We start from the raw sequence: 19,199 nt of genomic DNA on the forward strand, positions 1-19,199 counted from the left end.
TTCCTTCAAGACAGTGAAAGCTCTTTCAATGTCTCAAGGTCTGAAATATCTAGCATTTCTTCCTTCCTTCATGAAGATCTGCAGGAAAAAAACAGGAGACTGCTGATAGAGTATTTGCTGCAGATAATTTTTTGTACTTGTCTTTCAAAAAAGATGGAATATTTTTCCCTGTTATTTTGGTGTCCGAGAGAAATAAATGCAGTGATGAATTGTTTCAGTTTTGAAAGAAAAAAGTGATAACAATATGAAGAATCAGGGATTAAGATTTCATTCTCTGCTGAGGGCTGCTGTACTCTTTCAAGCTGGGAAGCAGTGCTTGTGTCCTGTGGGCACAGACTGCTTCTGAAGTCAGCAGTGACAAAAAGCTTCTTTTTACATTTTCATGTAGTCAGAAGAGTTTTGTCCATGTAGTTGGGTTATCAGCATCTCTTGACTGGGGCTTTCAAACTCACAGGATGAGGTAGTTGTGTTTAACTCAATGTGCACAGTCTGCCTGAAAGGCCAAGAAGGTGACGGAATAAAAATGAAATAGCATCTCAAACTTGTGTTCCATGAGCTTCCTGTTCAGCTTCCAGTGCACTTCAAAGCTCCATAGCTGTCTGGTCTCCAGCTGTCTTACAAACAACCTCTTCACCCACAAAGCACTCTGTGGGTAGGGGCAGTTCTTTCACAGGAACCCAGAATACATTGTGTTCCCAGCATAGGTTCTTGCCTGCCTTTACCTCCAGGGAACAGGAAGAGCCTGAGCTGGACTGTCCTCTGTGCTGTTTGCAAACTATTCTCAGAAACAATGGCTGATGATTCATCTGACATCATCATCAACAACCCTCCAGTCTGCCTTTTAACAGACCTTCCAATGTAAAGAATGGGGAACTTCCCAGACAGACCCATGTATGTTTTGGTGATGGATCTACAGAACAGTAATCTAGGTTTAAGAGTGCTTGTAATCAAGTGATTACATACGCTTGCCTGAGGTCAGACAGCAAGCTAGTTTAGCAGCTCAGGAGACACTTGATGCTCCCATATGAAGAACACACTAAACTCATCCGTTTGTGGAGATACATAAATGCCTGTTTATAACCTCCCCCCTCCCCCCCCCCCCCCTTTTTTTTTTTGTTCCCCCGAGTTTTAGTAATAAAACCAAATATTTGAGGTTTCAATCCTATCTGTGGCAACAGAACACAGTCATCACCAACATTCTAACTTACAAATTGTTATAGTTTGAGAAAAAAAACACAATTCCTTTTTTTGTTGTTGTTTTTTGTTTTGTTTATGCTGGTACAGCAAAAGGTCACTGGTTTAATGTGAATAACCTTTAAAAGTTATTTCTTTGAGTAAACATTTGCTGGAAGATATCCTGTCTGAGTGGTATCTTTTGCAAATGCCTGATATTGCGCTGCTAATAACAAATGTTTCTTTGGAAGCACAAGACAAGATATAGAGTGGCCTTTCTAGAGGCATGCACGCTAACATAGTGGCAGCCCGACTGCTATTGCAATATATGAAAGAAAAAGACCCCAGAATAGAGAAGATTGATGGTTTTTACCTCCTGCAGTTGCTAGAAGTGGAAGGACAGTGATGACTGATGAAGACTAAAACACATTAATGAAGGAAGTTTGCACTGCTCATCAAAGATGTGAGTTGACAGAGGTCACGCTGGCATCTTTGGGAGAGAAATGTATCTGGTGAGGAGAGCCCACATAAACATCTAGGGAAGATATCCACTCAAGAACAAAATTATGGATGTCTGAAAAAGGAAATAAATGTAATATTTATCTAAGGAAGTCAAAGCCATGTTAAGAAAAAAAAAAAAAAAAAGTCTTCTGTACCCTGGATCATAATAATCACATGGGAAGAGGTCTAAACACTGGGGGAGTGAGGGGAATGGGGTGTTGAAACAAAGATAAGTGAATGAACAACAACAACAACCATTCAGCATGGGACTACAAGGGAAGCTTAAAATGATTGCTTAACCAACATATAGCCAAAAATGACTTATCCTTCTTAAACAAGCATGTACATAATTATCATAAGGAATACTGAAGTCTTTGAAACTCAGCTGATTACAGCATTTAAAGATGTAACATTGTTTTGAATAGGGAGACTCATTTTTTCTTTTTCTCTTAGCATCTTCTCTTAAACATCAGTAAATGAAGTCAGTTCTGAGTGTTTATTTGTGTTTCTTTAAATATCAAGTAGGTAGGGAAAAAAAAGGTATTTAAACACTATACATGCTGTAACTAATGGAGGTGGGAGAAAAATGGACACAAATATGCCCTTTATTGGGATGCATCAGCTCACATACCTTCCTGGAAAAGACAAAAGGGCAAAGAAAAAAACAGCCATGAGAAAAAAAAAAAACAACAACCAAACATCCACAATAGCAGCCTGCGTTGCTGTGTCACTTTCCACGTCATATGAAAATACCTTTCCCAAAATCTGAAAGCGTTTCTTAAGAGCAGTCAGAAGCACATTGTTGTTTTTTTTTCCTCTTTCCTTTTCAAAGCAAAGCAGCGTTCCACCCTTGCTGTCTGTCTCTCTCTTTTCTTTTTTTTTCTCTCTCTTAAAAAAAAAAAAAAAAAAAAAAAAAAGTTTTGAGAATTTCACTTTTCTATTCACTGCAGTCCTGGCCAAAGTAAAGCCCTCTTTTACATTGACGTCAAGATCTTTGCTAAGATTAGGGTTTCATTTCTCTATTGCAGCAATTAGCCAGGGAATGTATAAAAGGCTTCAGGGAAGCAAGCTAGAACTCCAGAGGAGAAAGCACTTTGCACCATAGGCAGATAGCAAGAGAGAGGGCGAGAGGAGGAAGGCAGGAACGGAGTGAGGGAGGGGGGGAGAGAGGGAAAGAGAGGGAGGAGGAAGGGAGGAAGGAACAGAAAGTTTGTATGCCCATAAACCTTTTTTAACAAAAGTGTTGCAGCACCTGGTAGCTAGCTTTACTGACACAGGAGCGGGAAGTCTGCTCAGTGCTTAAATAGCTGAGAGACAATGGGATAGCGCTGGAAAGTTAACAATTAACAATCTCAGCTTAAATTTGGTATGTGGAGGGAGCTGGAAGCACAGCTGCTTCTCCCTTCAGCAAAATCAGAAGGTCTCCTAGTTAAGGGAAGAACTTCTGTTAACATCTTAGTTTCTGAAAATTAAGCAGCTTTAAGCTGAATCAGTATCATGCAGTTATGGTTTTAACCAGCCTCCTCATATTTAACCATCTCTGCTCATTTTGAAGAGTGAGACGGAGGGAGGCTAATGAGACTTTTAATAAGCTTTTTACTTCTGTAAATGAGAGTACAGGGCAAAAAAGGGAGCTGAATTCATCCGGCAGAAGAGAAGCAGCAAGGAAGATGGGTTTGTTAAGTGTGGATTTGCTGATCACACTTCAGATCTTGCCGGTCTTTTTCTCCAATTGCCTCTTCCTTGCGCTGTATGACTCTGTAATCCTCCTGAAGCACATGGTGCTGTTTCTGAGCCGCTCCAAGTCTGCGCGCGGTGAGTGGCGGAGGATGCTGACCTCGGAGGGGCTGCGCTGCGTCTGGAACAGCTTCCTCCTGGACGCCTACAAGCAGGTGGGTGCGGGACGGCACCGGCACTTTGGGGTGGGCAGCTGCTCTGGGCACCCCTGTTGCCAGCAAAGAGGGGAGTTAAACCGTGCGCTGCAAGGAGTCCCCTGTTTGAAGTTAAGTTTAGTGGGAGAGGTAAAAGCAGAAGGGAGCAGTGCTTGTAGTCTGGGGCTGAGATTGGAGAGCTGCTGGCTCTTCTCTGCCTCTCATTCTTTGTATAGCAACTGCTATGCCACTTAGCTGTGCCTCAGTTTCCCTGCCAATACGAATAATAATGTTTATAATGTACTTTGAGATGCGCACATAGGAATAGTTATACAACGTTCTAAATGCTTTTGAAGTTGTCACTTAATCGTTTGCCATATGAGATCCTCAGAGATTGTGCAGAGTGCATCTTGAGATAGAGCTCTAGGTACACAAATGTTCTCTACCTAACATAGAACTGCTTTAATTATTGTAAAAGATAAAAACAAAACTTTGTCATTACACTGCTGTTTTCTTTTACATGTATGTTAACTTTTAGATTGGAAGAAGAATTAAGGTAATAGTAAAACTGGGCATGGAGTCAAGCAGTGAGTCTTTTTTCCTCCTGAAAGCAGTGAGGATGTGTCAGAGATTAAAAATGAACTTGACTGACTGAGGGACAGCTGTCTGGTGATTTAAGTTAATAATGCTAATAGCAGTTATGCAACGTGGTTTTTTGGTTTGTTTTTTTTTTTTTTGTTTGTTTGTTTTTTGCCTTTAAAGTTTTGTACAAACATTACCCCTTGGTACTGCCCAGGTCTCATGTGGTGGTTATAACTCCTTTTTATATGTTGAGAAAGTGGACACAAAAAGATGTAATTTCTTAAACAGGCCACCCAGTTAGTAAGTAGAAGAGCTGGATTCAGAGCCCTGTGGCTTCCAAAACAGTACTTAGTCTGTTAATGTGTTGTCTTATTTAGACCTTCTAATTTAACACACCTAGTGATGTCATGAGGTCATTGGGGTCCAATCCAAACAATAGCTCTGTATCTTTTGAAATAATTATTTTTGTATTCTCTCACCCCCTAGACCCCTTTTGCATCCTCTCAGTATTTGCTCTTAACTAGAGAAGTGAAGAGCTGGTGGTGTTGGTGATTGCTGGCTTTGTGATATAGAATACAAGCTGCTTAGCCTGAAACCAAAGCCACAAAGATGTTATTTATATTTGTCTTATACTGAAAATTAACATTAATCTTTTCCAAATGGGTCAACCTCTTATTGCCACGCTAGAAATTGGCCAGCTGGCAATCCAAACAAAGTAATGCTGAATACTGAAGTACACTATTCTCCTATCCCTACTGATTTCTGGTTGTGGTCTTTTCATAAACGTCAAGAAGTAAATGTTTCAGCTGCCTTGTTAAATGGGTTGGTGAACGCTATTGTTACCATTTTAAAGATGAGGTAAGACAGTACAGTTAATGCATGACTTGGTCAAGGCTCACAAGGATGTCAGTGGCACAGCTCTGAAACAGCCAAATTTCCACTTCCCAAAACTTTGACCTGTGTCTGGCCCAGGTTCTACAGAAGGTGTGGAGCTGTAAGGAGTCACATAATTATGAAATGTCTCCAGTCTCGTTTTGCTTAAGATCATACTTTTCTTAGAGTAGTTCTTCACATTTTCTTTACTACTGTTAGTGTCAACCATGGAAGTTGTGGTTAGGATGGCTCTGTGCTGTTTTTGATGTTGGCAAAGAAATGTGTAACTTGAACTTAGGTATCTTCCTTATCACTATTAAATGACCTAGATTGCTCAGTCCAATCAATCTCTACAGTCCCTAGAATAAATTCAGCAGAAAAAAAAGTGTATAAATATAACCAGATTTTCTCACCTCATTCCAAAAAGTGTAAATAATCCATTCATGACAGCTGTCCTTAAGACAGAACTGATTTCCAAATAATGGAAAGGGTCCTTTTTACTTTACAGAATTATGGGCCACAAGACTAGAAAGTTATTGGAAAATGCTGATTGACACAGAGAAGTTGATAATTGTAGAGGTCAAATTATAGAGGTGACAAATAAATGGAGCAGTGTTAGCTGAAGGCGAGTCATCTCTACTACAAAATTGGTAGAGGTGAAAAAATATGAAATATACACTGTTCTATGACATAAGAGTTTAAAAACTGAAATATTGACATATATTAGATTGTCCTGCAAAACATCTTTTCCTTGAAATATCTTTTTCTCAGTCTGAAAGATACTCTCCAGTTTTCATGTTTGAATCTTATCCAAGGTAGGAAATGAAAATATTATGGAATTAAGATACAAATTAGTATAGCTAAATGCAGTCTCTGTCATAACTTTGATTGCTTATTGCTCCAGTTTTCTAGCTGTAGCCAGGTATTAGCAAAGTACTTAAGCAGGTGCTTAAACTCATTCCATTCAGAAATATTTATGAGATAATCACAGATTTTTTGCTAGATTAGCAGAAATGAAGATGGGTGAAGTAGACCAAAGCTTAGCAGAAACTTTGTCAGTTAGCAGAAGCCTGGATCAGAGCAGTAACTATACTTGGTTGTATGTTTTGTGTCACTTACACAGAACTCTTCCTGAGCACTTTTCATTGCACATTGCATAAAAGTACTTCATGTTCTATTTGTATTTACTGGAAAATTTACTGAAAGCCATTCCAGAAAAAGTCAGTGGGTAAATACTGGGTTCTAGATTAACAGTGAATTTATTCTAAGAAAGGAGCTCTGACTTGAGCCCACACAGAACTGATTTTGTTTAGAGGCTAGTGTACGAGAGATTATTTGTGAATAACTAAAGTAGAGTATAGTTGAAAACAAGATACTGATGCATTTTCTCCTGCAGAAAAACTTTAATATCTTACCCAAATTTGAACTTCCTTTTGTTCTGTTTTTTTGTTGTTACTAAGTATGGCTACACATGATTTTTTGGTTAAGGCACTTACTTAAGAGTCAAGATTACTTAGCAACAGCTGAAAATTTTAATATCCTCAGAGGAAAAACAATGCAGTTTGATGTTTTGTGTATAGAATGTTTTCCATATTCTTGTCTGATGACATATTTTATTTAATTCATTTTCCCTGCATTTTACTGTCCAACCAGAATAAAAATGACTGGTCTTATTCATCTTTGATTTCTCATGTGAATTTTATCAAAGATTAATATATCTTTTTTTTACTTCCTTAGCCCTGAAGTTCAGTATCTGTCTCACTCAGTGCTGGTATTGTCCACATCGCATCATCTTTGTTATTTAAGGAACCTACTCCTACCATTCTTTCCCAAGAGGCAAGCTTGTCTTTCATTACAGTAAGGGAGTCATTAAGATCAGATTAGTTGTCATAAGAGAGATAAATAGAGCTAGTAGGCAAATGTTGTTAACTTTATTTGACTGGAAGGGTGCTACTAATTTATTTAATATTATTTTTCCAGTTTACTGCTGTGCTTTGTTTATCTACAAAAACAAGGTGATTGATTCCTGAAGAGCAAATCTTGTATGCATTTGTGTATAGGTGTTTACACATTTTTACATTTTTTCTATGTGTATAGATAAATATGCACATGTGTATTTGTCTCTATATATGTACATAGGTACATGTACAAATGCAAAGCATGGACATAAATAATTTGCTCTTACAGAAGACAGTCTACTTCCATTTCTCCATACATGTATAGACATACGTGAGTACACCTGTACACACATGTAGAGACACATGCATGCACACCCACTGCTAAGAGAGTAAAAACAGAAGAGATTTTGGGAATGTGTTAGAATACTGGTTCTGGTTCCCAACACAGACTTGCAAGGCTACCCTAGAGGAAATCCTTCCTCTTCTGCACCTTACTGTGGTTTTTCGAGGGGTGGCATCTTCCTGATGCAGCCAAATGCTTGGCAAGGTTGTATCTCCGTAAAGGGATGGTAACAGATATGTATGTGTAGTTGTACAACTTTTCATTGCCTTTAGAAAGGGCCAACAGCAAATGCGGGCATTGCAGGCTTAGCAGGGAGGGGGGTTCTGGCAGAAGGTCCCAGCCTTAGAGCACAGGCACATCTCTGCTTCAGGCCCACTGAGATTATCCCAACTTCAGGAGGGCACAGTTAAATTACTTTGGGTTACTTCTGCCCACCTATGTTTGTTGCTTAAAAAAAACAAAAAAAACCAAAATGTATGCAAAAGAGGACAGAATGGAGAAGGGTCAGCATTTGAGACATTAAGTGCATGCTATGCAACGTTAACACAAAGCAGGATGTGAAGATAACAGAAAGATCTGTCTTTTACTTGCTCTTTTGCTGTTCAGTATCTCTGCATTTTGGTGATCTTTTATTGGTTGGAAGAAAGACATCATTTATATACCTTTCTTAAGGTAAGGAAGTACAGTAGACAGTCATAACGTCAAATTGTGAAATAAATGCTCTCCTAAAGGGTAAGTGTTGTGTAGTTTCAGGGTTTAGGGCTAGACACTGTGTGGTATTAAAAGCTTTTACTGGCTTTATGATCTTCAGAGCTAGCAGAATTGTTTTCATTGACATTTTCAATTAAAAACAATCATGAAAGAAATGAAAAACAAAACAAAACCACAATTAAAACCTTTCCTGCGGTGTTTGGAACATAAATTCTACAGGATTTGGGCTTGTCATTGTCATTATTATTAAAATATTGTCATTTTTATTAATATTTAATCGTGTTTATTATAAAAGTGTTTAAGGACCAACCTAGATCAGGGACCCATTGTGCTAGTCCATGTCCTAAACAAGAGCAGCAGGGAGTTTGTCCCAAGGAGCTTGCAGTTTAAACATTCAAGGCAGACAAAGGATAGGAGAAGAAATATGGTGACTCTTGCTCTGCATGGGGTCTTGTCCTACCCACTTTATTTTGAGAATTTTAACAATTTCCTAAATCTGTACAGTCTCCTGTTTTTACCCTTATGTAGGAAAAATCCTCGCTTGAACTGATTGAAAAGACTGCTTATGTTTTTGTGAAACTTTCTGGAAGCACCAGTTTGGCTATAAGATCTAGATGAAAATTAGCTAGTGTGCATCATCCAGGAAAAAATTACACCTGGTCCTTGCACCTAAGCTCTGCCTCTACAGCAAAATCATTACTCTGAGTTCACACAGTGCTAAAGCTAAGGAATGGGAATGAATAATCCTTCAAAGTAATGTCAAATATCTCCTGTGTGTCTGCTGCCCAGACAGTAATGGTTAATCAGCCTGTCATTGAAGGCCTCTGGTTTCTGTAGGGTAGGGTCAACAAGGGCAGCCTCTGGCCCACAAGTGGACACATTGCCCTACAGGCCACAATGTCATGGGCCATGCTCCCATCTTTAGGGGATCATAAGCTATAGGGAAGATTGCTATAGTCTCTCTGATCAGAGGAACTAGAATTTTTCTTTATGAGTATGTAAGGCAAAAAGTTCCTTTATGCTTTCCTTTTGCCATGCATACTCATTTCTAGGACTGACAGTTTTTAAATAAAGAGGGATCGTTTGACTAGTTATTTTTATCCAAACTGTGACCTTTTAATTTGTCTCCCACTTCCCTCCCTCAGCTTCACACACCTGATCCTAAATTAAGACTCTGGACTCTGGAAGAAGTAAATTTCAATCTCTGCTCCCCAGTTTGGGTACTCCAGTTTCTTAAAGCAAACTGCCACATCCCCATGTCCCCATGATAAATGAAGAGTTCCCATTCCTGTACACTCCTCCAAACAAGAACCTCCAGTAAATTTTAGCCACCATAAAATTCTGAGACATGTAAGAGAAAACAAAAATAATAATATATATACTTCTGCAGTCAGGGTCTGATTATGATTTGGATGAAGCACTGAGTAATATCAGGCTATTTGGAGGCTTTGCTTAGCTGAATGGAATCAAATCAAAGGAAAGCATGGAATATGAAAAAGAGCAAAAAACTCCAGGGATTCAGTTCATAACCAACTGCTGGACTCCAGACCCAAGCACAGCATGACTGTATTTAAATGGCTAGTATCACAGACTGCTAATTGTCTGGCAACACCTATTTTCTTTAGGGGTTTGACACAGCCTAATGGGCCTGCCAAACTGCTTGAAAATCTCTCATGCAGGGAACGAAAGCTATGTTTCAGTGCACAGAATCCCAAGAGAGTTATGCTAAAGCTGATAAAAGCAAAACAACAACAACAACAAAAAGGTAAATGAGGTGATATTCTGTCCATGGGGCTTTTCTTGTTCTCATGGAGCATGAACATAGCGGTATGTGCTATTTCTAGCCTGTAGTTTATGAACAGAGCTTTCTTTCTTGCTCCTAAGTCTCCCTTATTTTTCAGTCTGCATATTAAAAATCAACGGCCTTGCTCCCTTTTACTCTCTCTGCACTCAGAGGAGGAGATGCAGTACCAAGGCTCTCAAGCAAACACAAAATTCACCCTAACAATGAGAGTCAGTTCTTTAGGGCCAGGCTGGCTTGCACGCGTGCTTGGCTTACTGCATGTATTTTGCAGGGACAGGTGGCCTGGTTTCCACCTCTGTCTGCTGTCCAGAATGCTCCAGCTCAATGCTCGAATCATCACACACATAAGTACGTGATTATAGAAATGCTGGATTGCGTGTGAGGGATATTCTGCTAGTTTGTTTCTCAGAATATATATTTTGCCTGCCTTTGTGTAAGATTTCAAAAGCGGTTTGGCTGAATACATGGCTTTTTTGTTTGTTTTCTCATTGTGTTGATTTTCTTTTCCAAGAGCTATTTTTTCTTTCAATAAATAACAACAAAGAAGACAGCCAAGCCCACAATGCAGATGATCAGCAAAGATGATATTGTCATCCTGTGTCAATCGGTTCCCGAGCCTGGTGAAATAAAGAGTCCCTTTGGGAACGTCAGCGCTTCATCAAGACCAATTAGTGGAGATGCCGCTGCTTGTGTTTGAGCATTAACGACTGGGCAGGGCTGTTTTTTGGAGTGCCTGACACTGGCATGGAACAAGGCACCGACCTAATTACTTTTCTACAAGAGCAGAAAATGCCTTGTGAATGCCCTCTTGGCAAGGATGTCTCATTAAGGGGAAAAAATAAACAACACAAGCACTCCTAGAAACAAAAATTAACACGATAGGTAACCTACGGCCATGAGACTCACTTCGTAGCTGTGGGAAATGAAGAGAAACTGTTGTAAGGTAGCAGATGACACATTTGTACCTAATGTCCTAAATCCACTTATTTTTTGGTCAGTAAGAAATATGGTAGGCGGGACACAAACATGATCGTTGGAGAAGAGTGAAATGCGTTGCAGTTACTGAAATCACTGTTAAATAGTTGAAGGGCATTCACACATTGGTGTTCAACTGGAGTTGTTTTGTTAGTCTGTTCTTTCATGGTTTGCAAACTTCCCTAGGAAAAGAAGCCTTTGGTAGGCCTGAGCAAGGAGTTGGTAATGAGGGGCTTACAGTATTTAGCCTCTCTTTCTGCATAAATATGATTAAGGAAGAGACTTTGGTTTCTCAGTAAAGATTTTAGTGTTGATTAGAGTATTTTTGGTCATAATAGTGTTGTCAAAATAAAATACAAAGAGTCAGAGGAGCAGTTTGCTCAAAAGTTTCTTGTCTCCTGAGCAACTCTGTTCGCTGCTCAGTTGTGCTTGCTTCTGTCCTTTTTACCTTTATTTTCCTATCCTTTGAAAAGTGCTGGCATATAACAGGAACTGAAAGTGTGTTTCTCAATTGTGATTTATGAGACAAATCACATGTAATTACTTCTTTTCCTTGACTGATTGAGCACATGCTCTTAAATACTGAAGTCCATTATTCATCCAGTGAGTGGGTGCAGCAGCACAGATATCTACATGTCATACTTTGCCCAAAAGATGGATTTGGGGCAATTCTGCTCTGAATAATCAATTGCTAGATAGTGTAAGAATGGCTAAGCTTTCTAGATAAGGGGAATCTAGGGTTTGTGCAGATGTTTTTTGGAAACTGTCAGCTTAAACTGTGGATCTGTCTAGCTGTCTTGTGAATGAATGCAACCCTTAGAATGATAGGATCATTTACAGATGATCTTGACCTTTGTATTTTTTGCTTATGTCTGATCTTTGCCGTACAGACTTTTGCTTTGCCTATCTTATTGCATATAATGGTAGAGAGAAACAAAATGTTCAACAGCTCTGCACAAGAGTATTTACAACCTGTAATGAAGTATAGCATCTCCTAAATGCTGCAAGTTGAGACTCTTGTAACATGGACAGACACTATAGCCTGAGTGTCTGAACCCACCTTTCTCAAGAGAGATTATTTATTCTATTGAGAAGAATTGAGATACAGCCTTTTTCTTTCCTCAAGTTCAGTGGAGAGCCCACCCACACAACAGATCTTAAACTCATTTATTCCAAAATTTGATGTTTTCAAGCTTGTTTTTGATTTACCACGGCTCTAGAAGAGACGGTACATGCTGCATTTACAAGGTACTTGCCTCTGTGTCTGTGTGGAGCAGCAAATATATTTGTTAAGTATTCACTTGTTAACTCAGCTTCTTACTGTATCTGACTCATCAGAATACCCTACAATGCAGTATAGATTAAAGACGTACCCTTAATCAGTAATTTAATCACATTTTACACAGTTTTCATTCTCTGTTAACATCTATTGATTTCACGTGGAGTGTGTCTTCAGAAGGAAGTGAATGAAGTATTAAGAACTTCAGAATTTGGCCTGTGTGTGTCCTTCAAAGCAACACTTCTAAACATAATCAAATAACAGGAGGAATAGAGAAAGACAGAGAAATAATAAAGGATAATTGCATAGTTATACTTGAGCTTGATGTTAAAGGCAGATGCATAAGAATTGCTATGGCAGAACTCATTAAAGCTAATTGTCTTACCTAGAAAGATTTTGTGATTCCACAGCAGATATCAGCTAAGGATCTTGGAGCCCTCTGCAGGCACCACCTTATTCTGGCAGTCCCAGCTGAGGGAGAATGTTCTGCCTTTCTGTAGGAAGGGAATCTCAGACAAATGCCTGCTGGATTTCACAATTCCCTGTTGGATCCGAATTAATTCTGGGGTTAGGTCTGAGAACAACTAACTTTTGAGCTGTCATAAAAACTTTCTCCTTTTCTTGCTGTTTTCATCCAGTCTTCTAGAGAAACACTGCAATAGAAGGGAATTAATCACTTGTTCGCTAATTGAGTGATTTGAAGAGTGCTGTTATCAACAGTCCACTGTCAAAACAGAATGATGGTTTTGGTGTATGTCTGCAGAGATGTCTCTTGTGTTTGCTACTCTGAGTATTTTCATTCCTGGACTGCACTTATATTAAATGTCTTCAAATTTCTCAAAATTGAGGGCCACCGTGTATGCTTTGAAGATCAGTAATTTAATGCAGAATGATTCTGAAGAACTGGAAAAGCGGTTTGAAAGTATGGGATGCTAGTCAATGAAGATGAGTGCAAAGCACTGGATTCAGGCTGGTGCACAAATCCATGATGAGGAAAATCTAGAAAGGTGAAAAAAGAAACCTAAGCACTACAACAGCTCAGCTCGTTAGTTAACTCTTAGTCAATAGTTTACTGTTTTTCCAAAACAGCTATGATGGAAAAAGCAAATATCTTGAGTGTATAAATAGGTGTAACTTGTGGAACTGATGATGTCATTGTCACAGGAAAAAAATTAGAAGAAAGAGAAGGTAGTCTACCTGAAAGCAAGCTAAGAGTCTGCAAACATAAGAGAACTGACAGGGCTATATGTATGGTAGACAGGACAAAACAGGTCCTGGAACCAATTTTCTAACAATAATGCAGTGGTATACATGTCAAGTATGACACATTTTTCTGTACTGTGAGTAGGGATGGACTAGATGAAATTTTTGATGCTGATGCTTCTAAGGATTTGAAAAATCCTGAATCCCCACGCTAGTGTCCATGTGGGCAACTGCGGTACTCTTTGAATAGGTAATTCTTAATTTGAATACAATAATCATGAAGAATATTGGGTAAAAGGTCACACTAACTTTCTATAATATTCTTTCTTCTGTTGTCAGGTCAAACTCGGAGGAGAAGCTCCAAACTCCAGTGTAATTCACATAGCCAAGAGCAATGATGGCAGCAGTAGCGGCTGGAAGAGTGTCGGTGGCAAGTGTGGAACCAAGTGCCGTCTTCTGGATTTTGCCAACTCTGAGCGGCCACTGGTGGTTAATTTTGGCTCAGCTACCTGACCACCGTTCACAAGCCAGCTGTCTGCCTTCAGCAAGCTGGTGGAAGAGTTCTCTGGCGTGGCTGACTTTCTGTTGGTCTACATCGACGAGGCTCATCCATCAGATGGCTGGGCTGCTCCTGGTATCTCCCCATCTTCCTTTGAAGTTAAGAAGCACAGGAATCAGGAAGATCGATGTGCAGCTGCTCACCAGCTCCTGGAACGCTTCTCTTTGCCACCTCAGTGCCAAGTGGTGGCTGACTGCATGGACAACAATGCCAATGTGGCCTATGGGGTTTCATTTGAGAGGGTATGCATTGTGCAAAGACAAAAAATCGCCTACCTGGGAGGTAAAGGCCCCTTTTTCTACAATCTTCAGGAGGTTCGTCTTTGGTTAGAACAAAACTTCAGCAAAAGATGAAATTCATTCTCTACAGAAGATATGTCAACAGATGTGTCCCTTTAAGGTGATGTAAAAGGGAAATAAGGAAAATATATGCTGGCTTGAATAAGGCCTTTCAGGTGATTGCAGGAGAACAATTGATAACAAGGTCAAAGTAGGAAAAGAACCAACTCACATAAACATTGTAAGAAAAGAATCCCACTCCTGCACTCCCTATGGGACAGGAAAGGTGAAGAGGCTCTGGAGGGAACATACTGCTGGTATGCAGGAATAGAGATGGGGTAAGATTTGTCTTCTGGAGGAACTCATCTTGTGAAGTGTCGATGCTGGGGTGAGCTGGAAGCCTTGCTACTTGCCAGAGAGTCCATGGAAAGTAAATGCTGTGCATTTCATCAATAGCACTTCTTTCCTGTGGCCAACGCAAGCAATTTTGAAGAAGCCAGGGTCTTGCAATGACTTTGCAAAGAAATGCAGTGGAGTGTGGCATTCCTCCTCTCTTGTTAAAGATTTTCTTGTTTAGAGACTACAGGAACCATCATGCAATGCATTCTGCATGCACAATTGCTCAGATCAAGATGAAACATTGTATGCTGGTATTTGTACTCTCTATGGACATCTCTGCACAACATATTAACGATGCAATTCTATCTATATGTTTGCATCCAATAGGTAGGCCTGTGCCTGCTGAAAAAGATATTAAAGTCTTTGAAGTTGTACCAAAAAGAGAAAGGTGATCAATTAAGCCCACTGTAATCCACTTTGAAAACTAAAATCTTGGACTATTTATAGCAACACAGTAAGAACCATCTAGTACTGGTATCATGAGACAAAACTCAGTTAATGCCATCTCCTGGTTCTCAGAGCTGTCAACAGCATGCATTTATCAATATTCTCTCATTCTCTCTCTTTCTATTTCCCCTTGAACTCTTTCTGTCTAAAACTAAACTTAAAGGTTGCTTCATTTTTAGGTTTTTTAAAAAATAACTTATTTCTCTCTCTGTTTGTTTGTTTGTTTATTTTTTTTTATTTTAGTTTTAGTTTTATTTTAGTTAATGACCATACAGATGCATTTTGGGGATGGGGGATCTTATATACAACATACTTTACCTCACTGAAATGAAAAACTATCCTGTCCCTTAACCTGTTAAGTGTAGTCAAGCTGATTTTTGCTGTCTTAGATACTTGCAATTAGTTTATAGATAGATTAGCTTAGCTGAAAGTGAAGTAGTTTGCAACCTCAACATTAATGAACTCCACTTCTGCGCTTGGATGAGACAGTAATCTGTGTTTGATTCACTCTTGCTCTCAAGAGCTTTCTCAGAGAAACAGGGAGGACAATCTGTGTGAATAAACGTAAGTGTGAAAGATGGCAGAATTTTCATTGGAATGGGTTTGAGGAATATTTTTAATTATGTTTTAAGAAATGATGTCAGTGTAGAGTAGACATTAAATTTAGGAATACTAAAAACTAAAATGTTTTCATCAAGCCTGATAAAGGGGCATGTTTACAATGAGCTGTTAGAGCTTAGATGTGAAAGCTCTTAAGATGAGATGGACTATCAATTATTTTCTCAGCTTTGACAGGAACATGAAACAGATAAACAGGGTAAGCTGGCAAAACTCGAATTAGTTCCTTTAATTTCTCATCCTGCCAACTATCAGGAAGATGATGTAGTAGTACTAACATATGAAAGAACAAAAACTGCATAAATATTTTAATTTTTAGAATGTCTCTTTAATGTTGTGGGTTGTATTTTTATTTTTATTTTATTTTATTTTCTGCTTGGCTTTTGGTCAAGTTAGCCAAATAAGAAGGCTTTTGGAAATTTATTTTCAAATCTAAAATAATGATCTAAAATAATGAAAGTAATCTGAGTGATTTCTACCATATTCTGGTTCAAACTTCCCTTTCTTATATTTTCTTCTGGAGACTGTTAAAGGTAACCATGCTTATACAATCTGGCAAAGTGTATCAGAAGAAGGGTACATAGAATGCTCTTCAGGCCTTCCGGTGAGCCTAGTTTCTCAGAAAAGAGTATGTGTGTATTTATGCATATATTTATGTATGCACATAAATATACATTGTATGTTTGTATGTATGCATATGTATGTATACAAGTGGTATAAGTGGTGCCTAAGGCCAATAATAATAATCATTCTGTCCTTCCATTCATTAATGTTACTGTAACTCATGGTTCAGCTTGAAAGATTGCTATTTGTCCTCATGCCTAAATGCAGTATATCACTGAATTTTTAAATCCCGATATTATAAAATAATGACATAGTTCAACTCCTTTGTTTATTTAATCCAGTGTCCTGCCTCTGACTGTATCAGATGCTTCAGGGGAAGGTGCAATAATTTCTTCTGGAACTTTTGTAATTTTTAGATGTTATTGGTTTTGTCATATCTAATATGATCACTGATGTCTCCTTATCTCTATGAGAGGCTAATCCAGAATTATGATACCTAGATATTTCTTGAAGTATAAATTCTAAAATCAAACCCCATTTTATGATTTGAATTAGTTGCTCAGATATTATTCTAATCTCCTCCTTTTGTATGTCGGAAAGGTATAGAAAACAGTGTTCCCAGTTTTCTTTTGTATGTCAGTGCTTACATTCTTTACATAGAAATTTACATATTGGTTTACATTTGGCTTATTTTTTCTTAAGCCAAACAATAGGTCACATTGTATAGGTTCATATTCTTTGCCTTTTTCTGAATCTCTTCTGTTTTTGCTACACTGTTCTTTTACTCAGGTGAGTAGAGCTGTGAATATTAGTCCAAGTGAAAGCATGCATTGGTGTACCCAGCACAGCATCTTTTTCTTAGTATATTTTTAGTCATCTGAAAGTTCATAAATCTCCATATCCTTTGTAAAACTCAGAGTAGCAAGTCTTTTCTTTCTGTCTTTTCTTCCCCATCGTATAGATGAAATCTCAACTGTTTGTTTGGGAAATGGTTAGCACAGCTGTTAAAACATACCTTTAGCTTGGAGAAGGGAGTCTGACTTAGTTATTCAATTAGTTAATACCTCTTTGTGTACCTAAAGTTCCGGTTAATTTTCAAGTCCATTTTCTTTTTCCTTTTGGATTATTGTTATTTTGCTTTAGTGCAGTATCTTGTTATTCATAGGTGCCTGTTCATCACACAGTATAAAGGAATTATAAAATTGGCTTCTTTAAATGGGAAATCCACAAGGATTTTCCACAAGAAAAAATACACAATAACTTAATTTCTTTCTTGGCAACATGAATGCTTTACTCAGCCCAAAACTTAAAGATGGTTCAGCCTCAATGAATATCAAGACAGAAATGCATTCTGTAAATGCTTAAATTTCCCCAGGAAATTTGCAGTCAGTAAGCAAGAGAAATATTTCAAAAAGAAATAGGCTTAGAGTAAAATATATGTTCTGTAAGTGTATGATAGACACACAATGTCTTCAAATTTTTCTTGACAAGATTGAAATATCTTAAAGGAAAGGTTTGAAATTAAACTCTATACAATTTCTGTAGCTGATGAAAGAAGAGGAGGCATATCAGATACATGAAACTGTCAGGTAACTGTGGGCTATTTCATATCCAGGCAGAAAGTCTGCTACCTTGTTAGCATTCTGATTCATCATTAGTCTAGTCTACTGTGAGGTTGGATTTGCTTTTATCTTTTACTCTCACTGTTTGAGGGCGCAAAACCACATTACCTGAGGTGCTTCAGTGTGACGTACTTATTGAGCAATAGCTTGCCAAATAGGTGCCTGAAAGTATTCTGGAAGGCTAGTGTTTGTAATAGAGGCTCTGATACTGTGCCTCAAAATTAGTATGGGAAGCTTCCAGTACTTTTTCTTTTTGAGCATGGTAAATAGCCATTCTGGACTATCGTTCTACATTGTTCTGTGCTTAGCATCATTACTTAGCACTGTATAAAATGAATGTAAAACATTTTGTACAGAAAACAATAGCATTTTGCTGTTGCTTGTGTAGACAATGACATAAATTTAAGGCAGCAGGAAAGCATGCCCTTCTTTAGAAAGTTGGAAAGATATTCCAAAACATGTTGTTGAATAACTGTCTGAACACTTAGAAAATGCAGCCATTTGTATGACGGTGATCTTGGTGGGAAAACTTTTAAAGCTTCTTGGAAAGGTATCAGTGATTCTTTCAGGTGTGTGTGGGGATGGAGGTTATGTTTCTGTTCATGTGAAAGTGTATTTTCTGTGATGTGGAGTATAGGTTTAATGGTATTTCAGACTTTCATTCAATACTATAACCAAAGCAATAAGAGGTATCAGGTAGGGAATACTGGCCAGTTTTGATCAGCTCTACACCATGTCAGTGCTGGATCCACGTTCAGTTACCTATGGACCCAGAGACTTCAAAGAAGAGAGAGTGGGATGAAACCGGAATGCTTGTGTGTTTATGAAGAGCACTAACAAAAGAGTAATTGACTCAGTCAGTGTTCAGATGCTCTCACACTGGTGTTCCTCTATGCACCTTGGTGCCTCTGTGTTTGAAAGGAGGGGAGTCTCTTTAAGGGCCATGAACAACATTTCTGGGGTGTAGATGCCTGTGTGTACTGATTATGTGTGTCATTGTTTAAATGTCAAAAATAGGAGAACCAGCAAAATTTTGTTACATTATGGTGCTCCATGAAATATGCTTTCTTGATTTCTTTTATTTTTTCTCTCGTATTATAATAAACTATAAACAAAAACATGTCTCTTCTATGTCTTTTTATTCTAATGTTGGTTATTAATGTATAGTGGAATTGACATTAGACCAGGGAAACTTGATGTGATTGTAAGCAATATGAGAAAATCCCTTCATAAATGCTGAGATTTATGTTTTCCTTATTTAAGAGAGAAATAGCAAAACTAGGACAGCAATTGAGTCTGCATGGAATTACAGTATTTTAAAAAATTATTTGTTCTTGAAAAAAGCATGCAAATCCACACAGCACACAAAACTGAGTCATATTTCTTGTGAATTCATCTGTTACACATGCAACTTCCACTGCAATGAACATGATAAAAGATTAATGAACTGCACACTTACATGAAAAATAAAATCACTGTCACAGATGGTAAGAAAAATG

General features: G+C 38.3%; 1 protein-coding gene across 2 annotated transcripts; it reads left to right on the forward strand.

Moving 5' to 3' along the window:
- The first annotated feature begins 2,753 nt into the window (after positions 1-2,753).
- On the forward strand, positions 2,754-18,809 carry DIO2 (iodothyronine deiodinase 2). Of its 2 annotated transcripts, none has more exons than XM_072338669.1 (2): positions 2,754-3,566; positions 13,553-18,809. In XM_072338669.1, exons 1-2 carry the CDS (start codon positions 3,345-3,347, stop codon positions 14,168-14,170), a joined length of 840 nt encoding a protein of 279 aa, XP_072194770.1. In that variant the 5' UTR covers positions 2,754-3,344; the 3' UTR covers positions 14,171-18,809. The 2 variants fall into 2 exon arrangements, with proteins under 2 accessions (XP_072194770.1, XP_072194771.1); XM_072338670.1 differs by having other exon boundaries at positions 3,204-3,566; positions 13,553-14,125.
- Positions 18,810-19,199: the final 390 nt, after the last annotated feature.

This window comes from Excalfactoria chinensis, chromosome 5, assembly GCF_039878825.1.
Source record: "Excalfactoria chinensis isolate bCotChi1 chromosome 5, bCotChi1.hap2, whole genome shotgun sequence".
NCBI lineage: Eukaryota > Metazoa > Chordata > Aves > Galliformes > Phasianidae > Excalfactoria > Excalfactoria chinensis.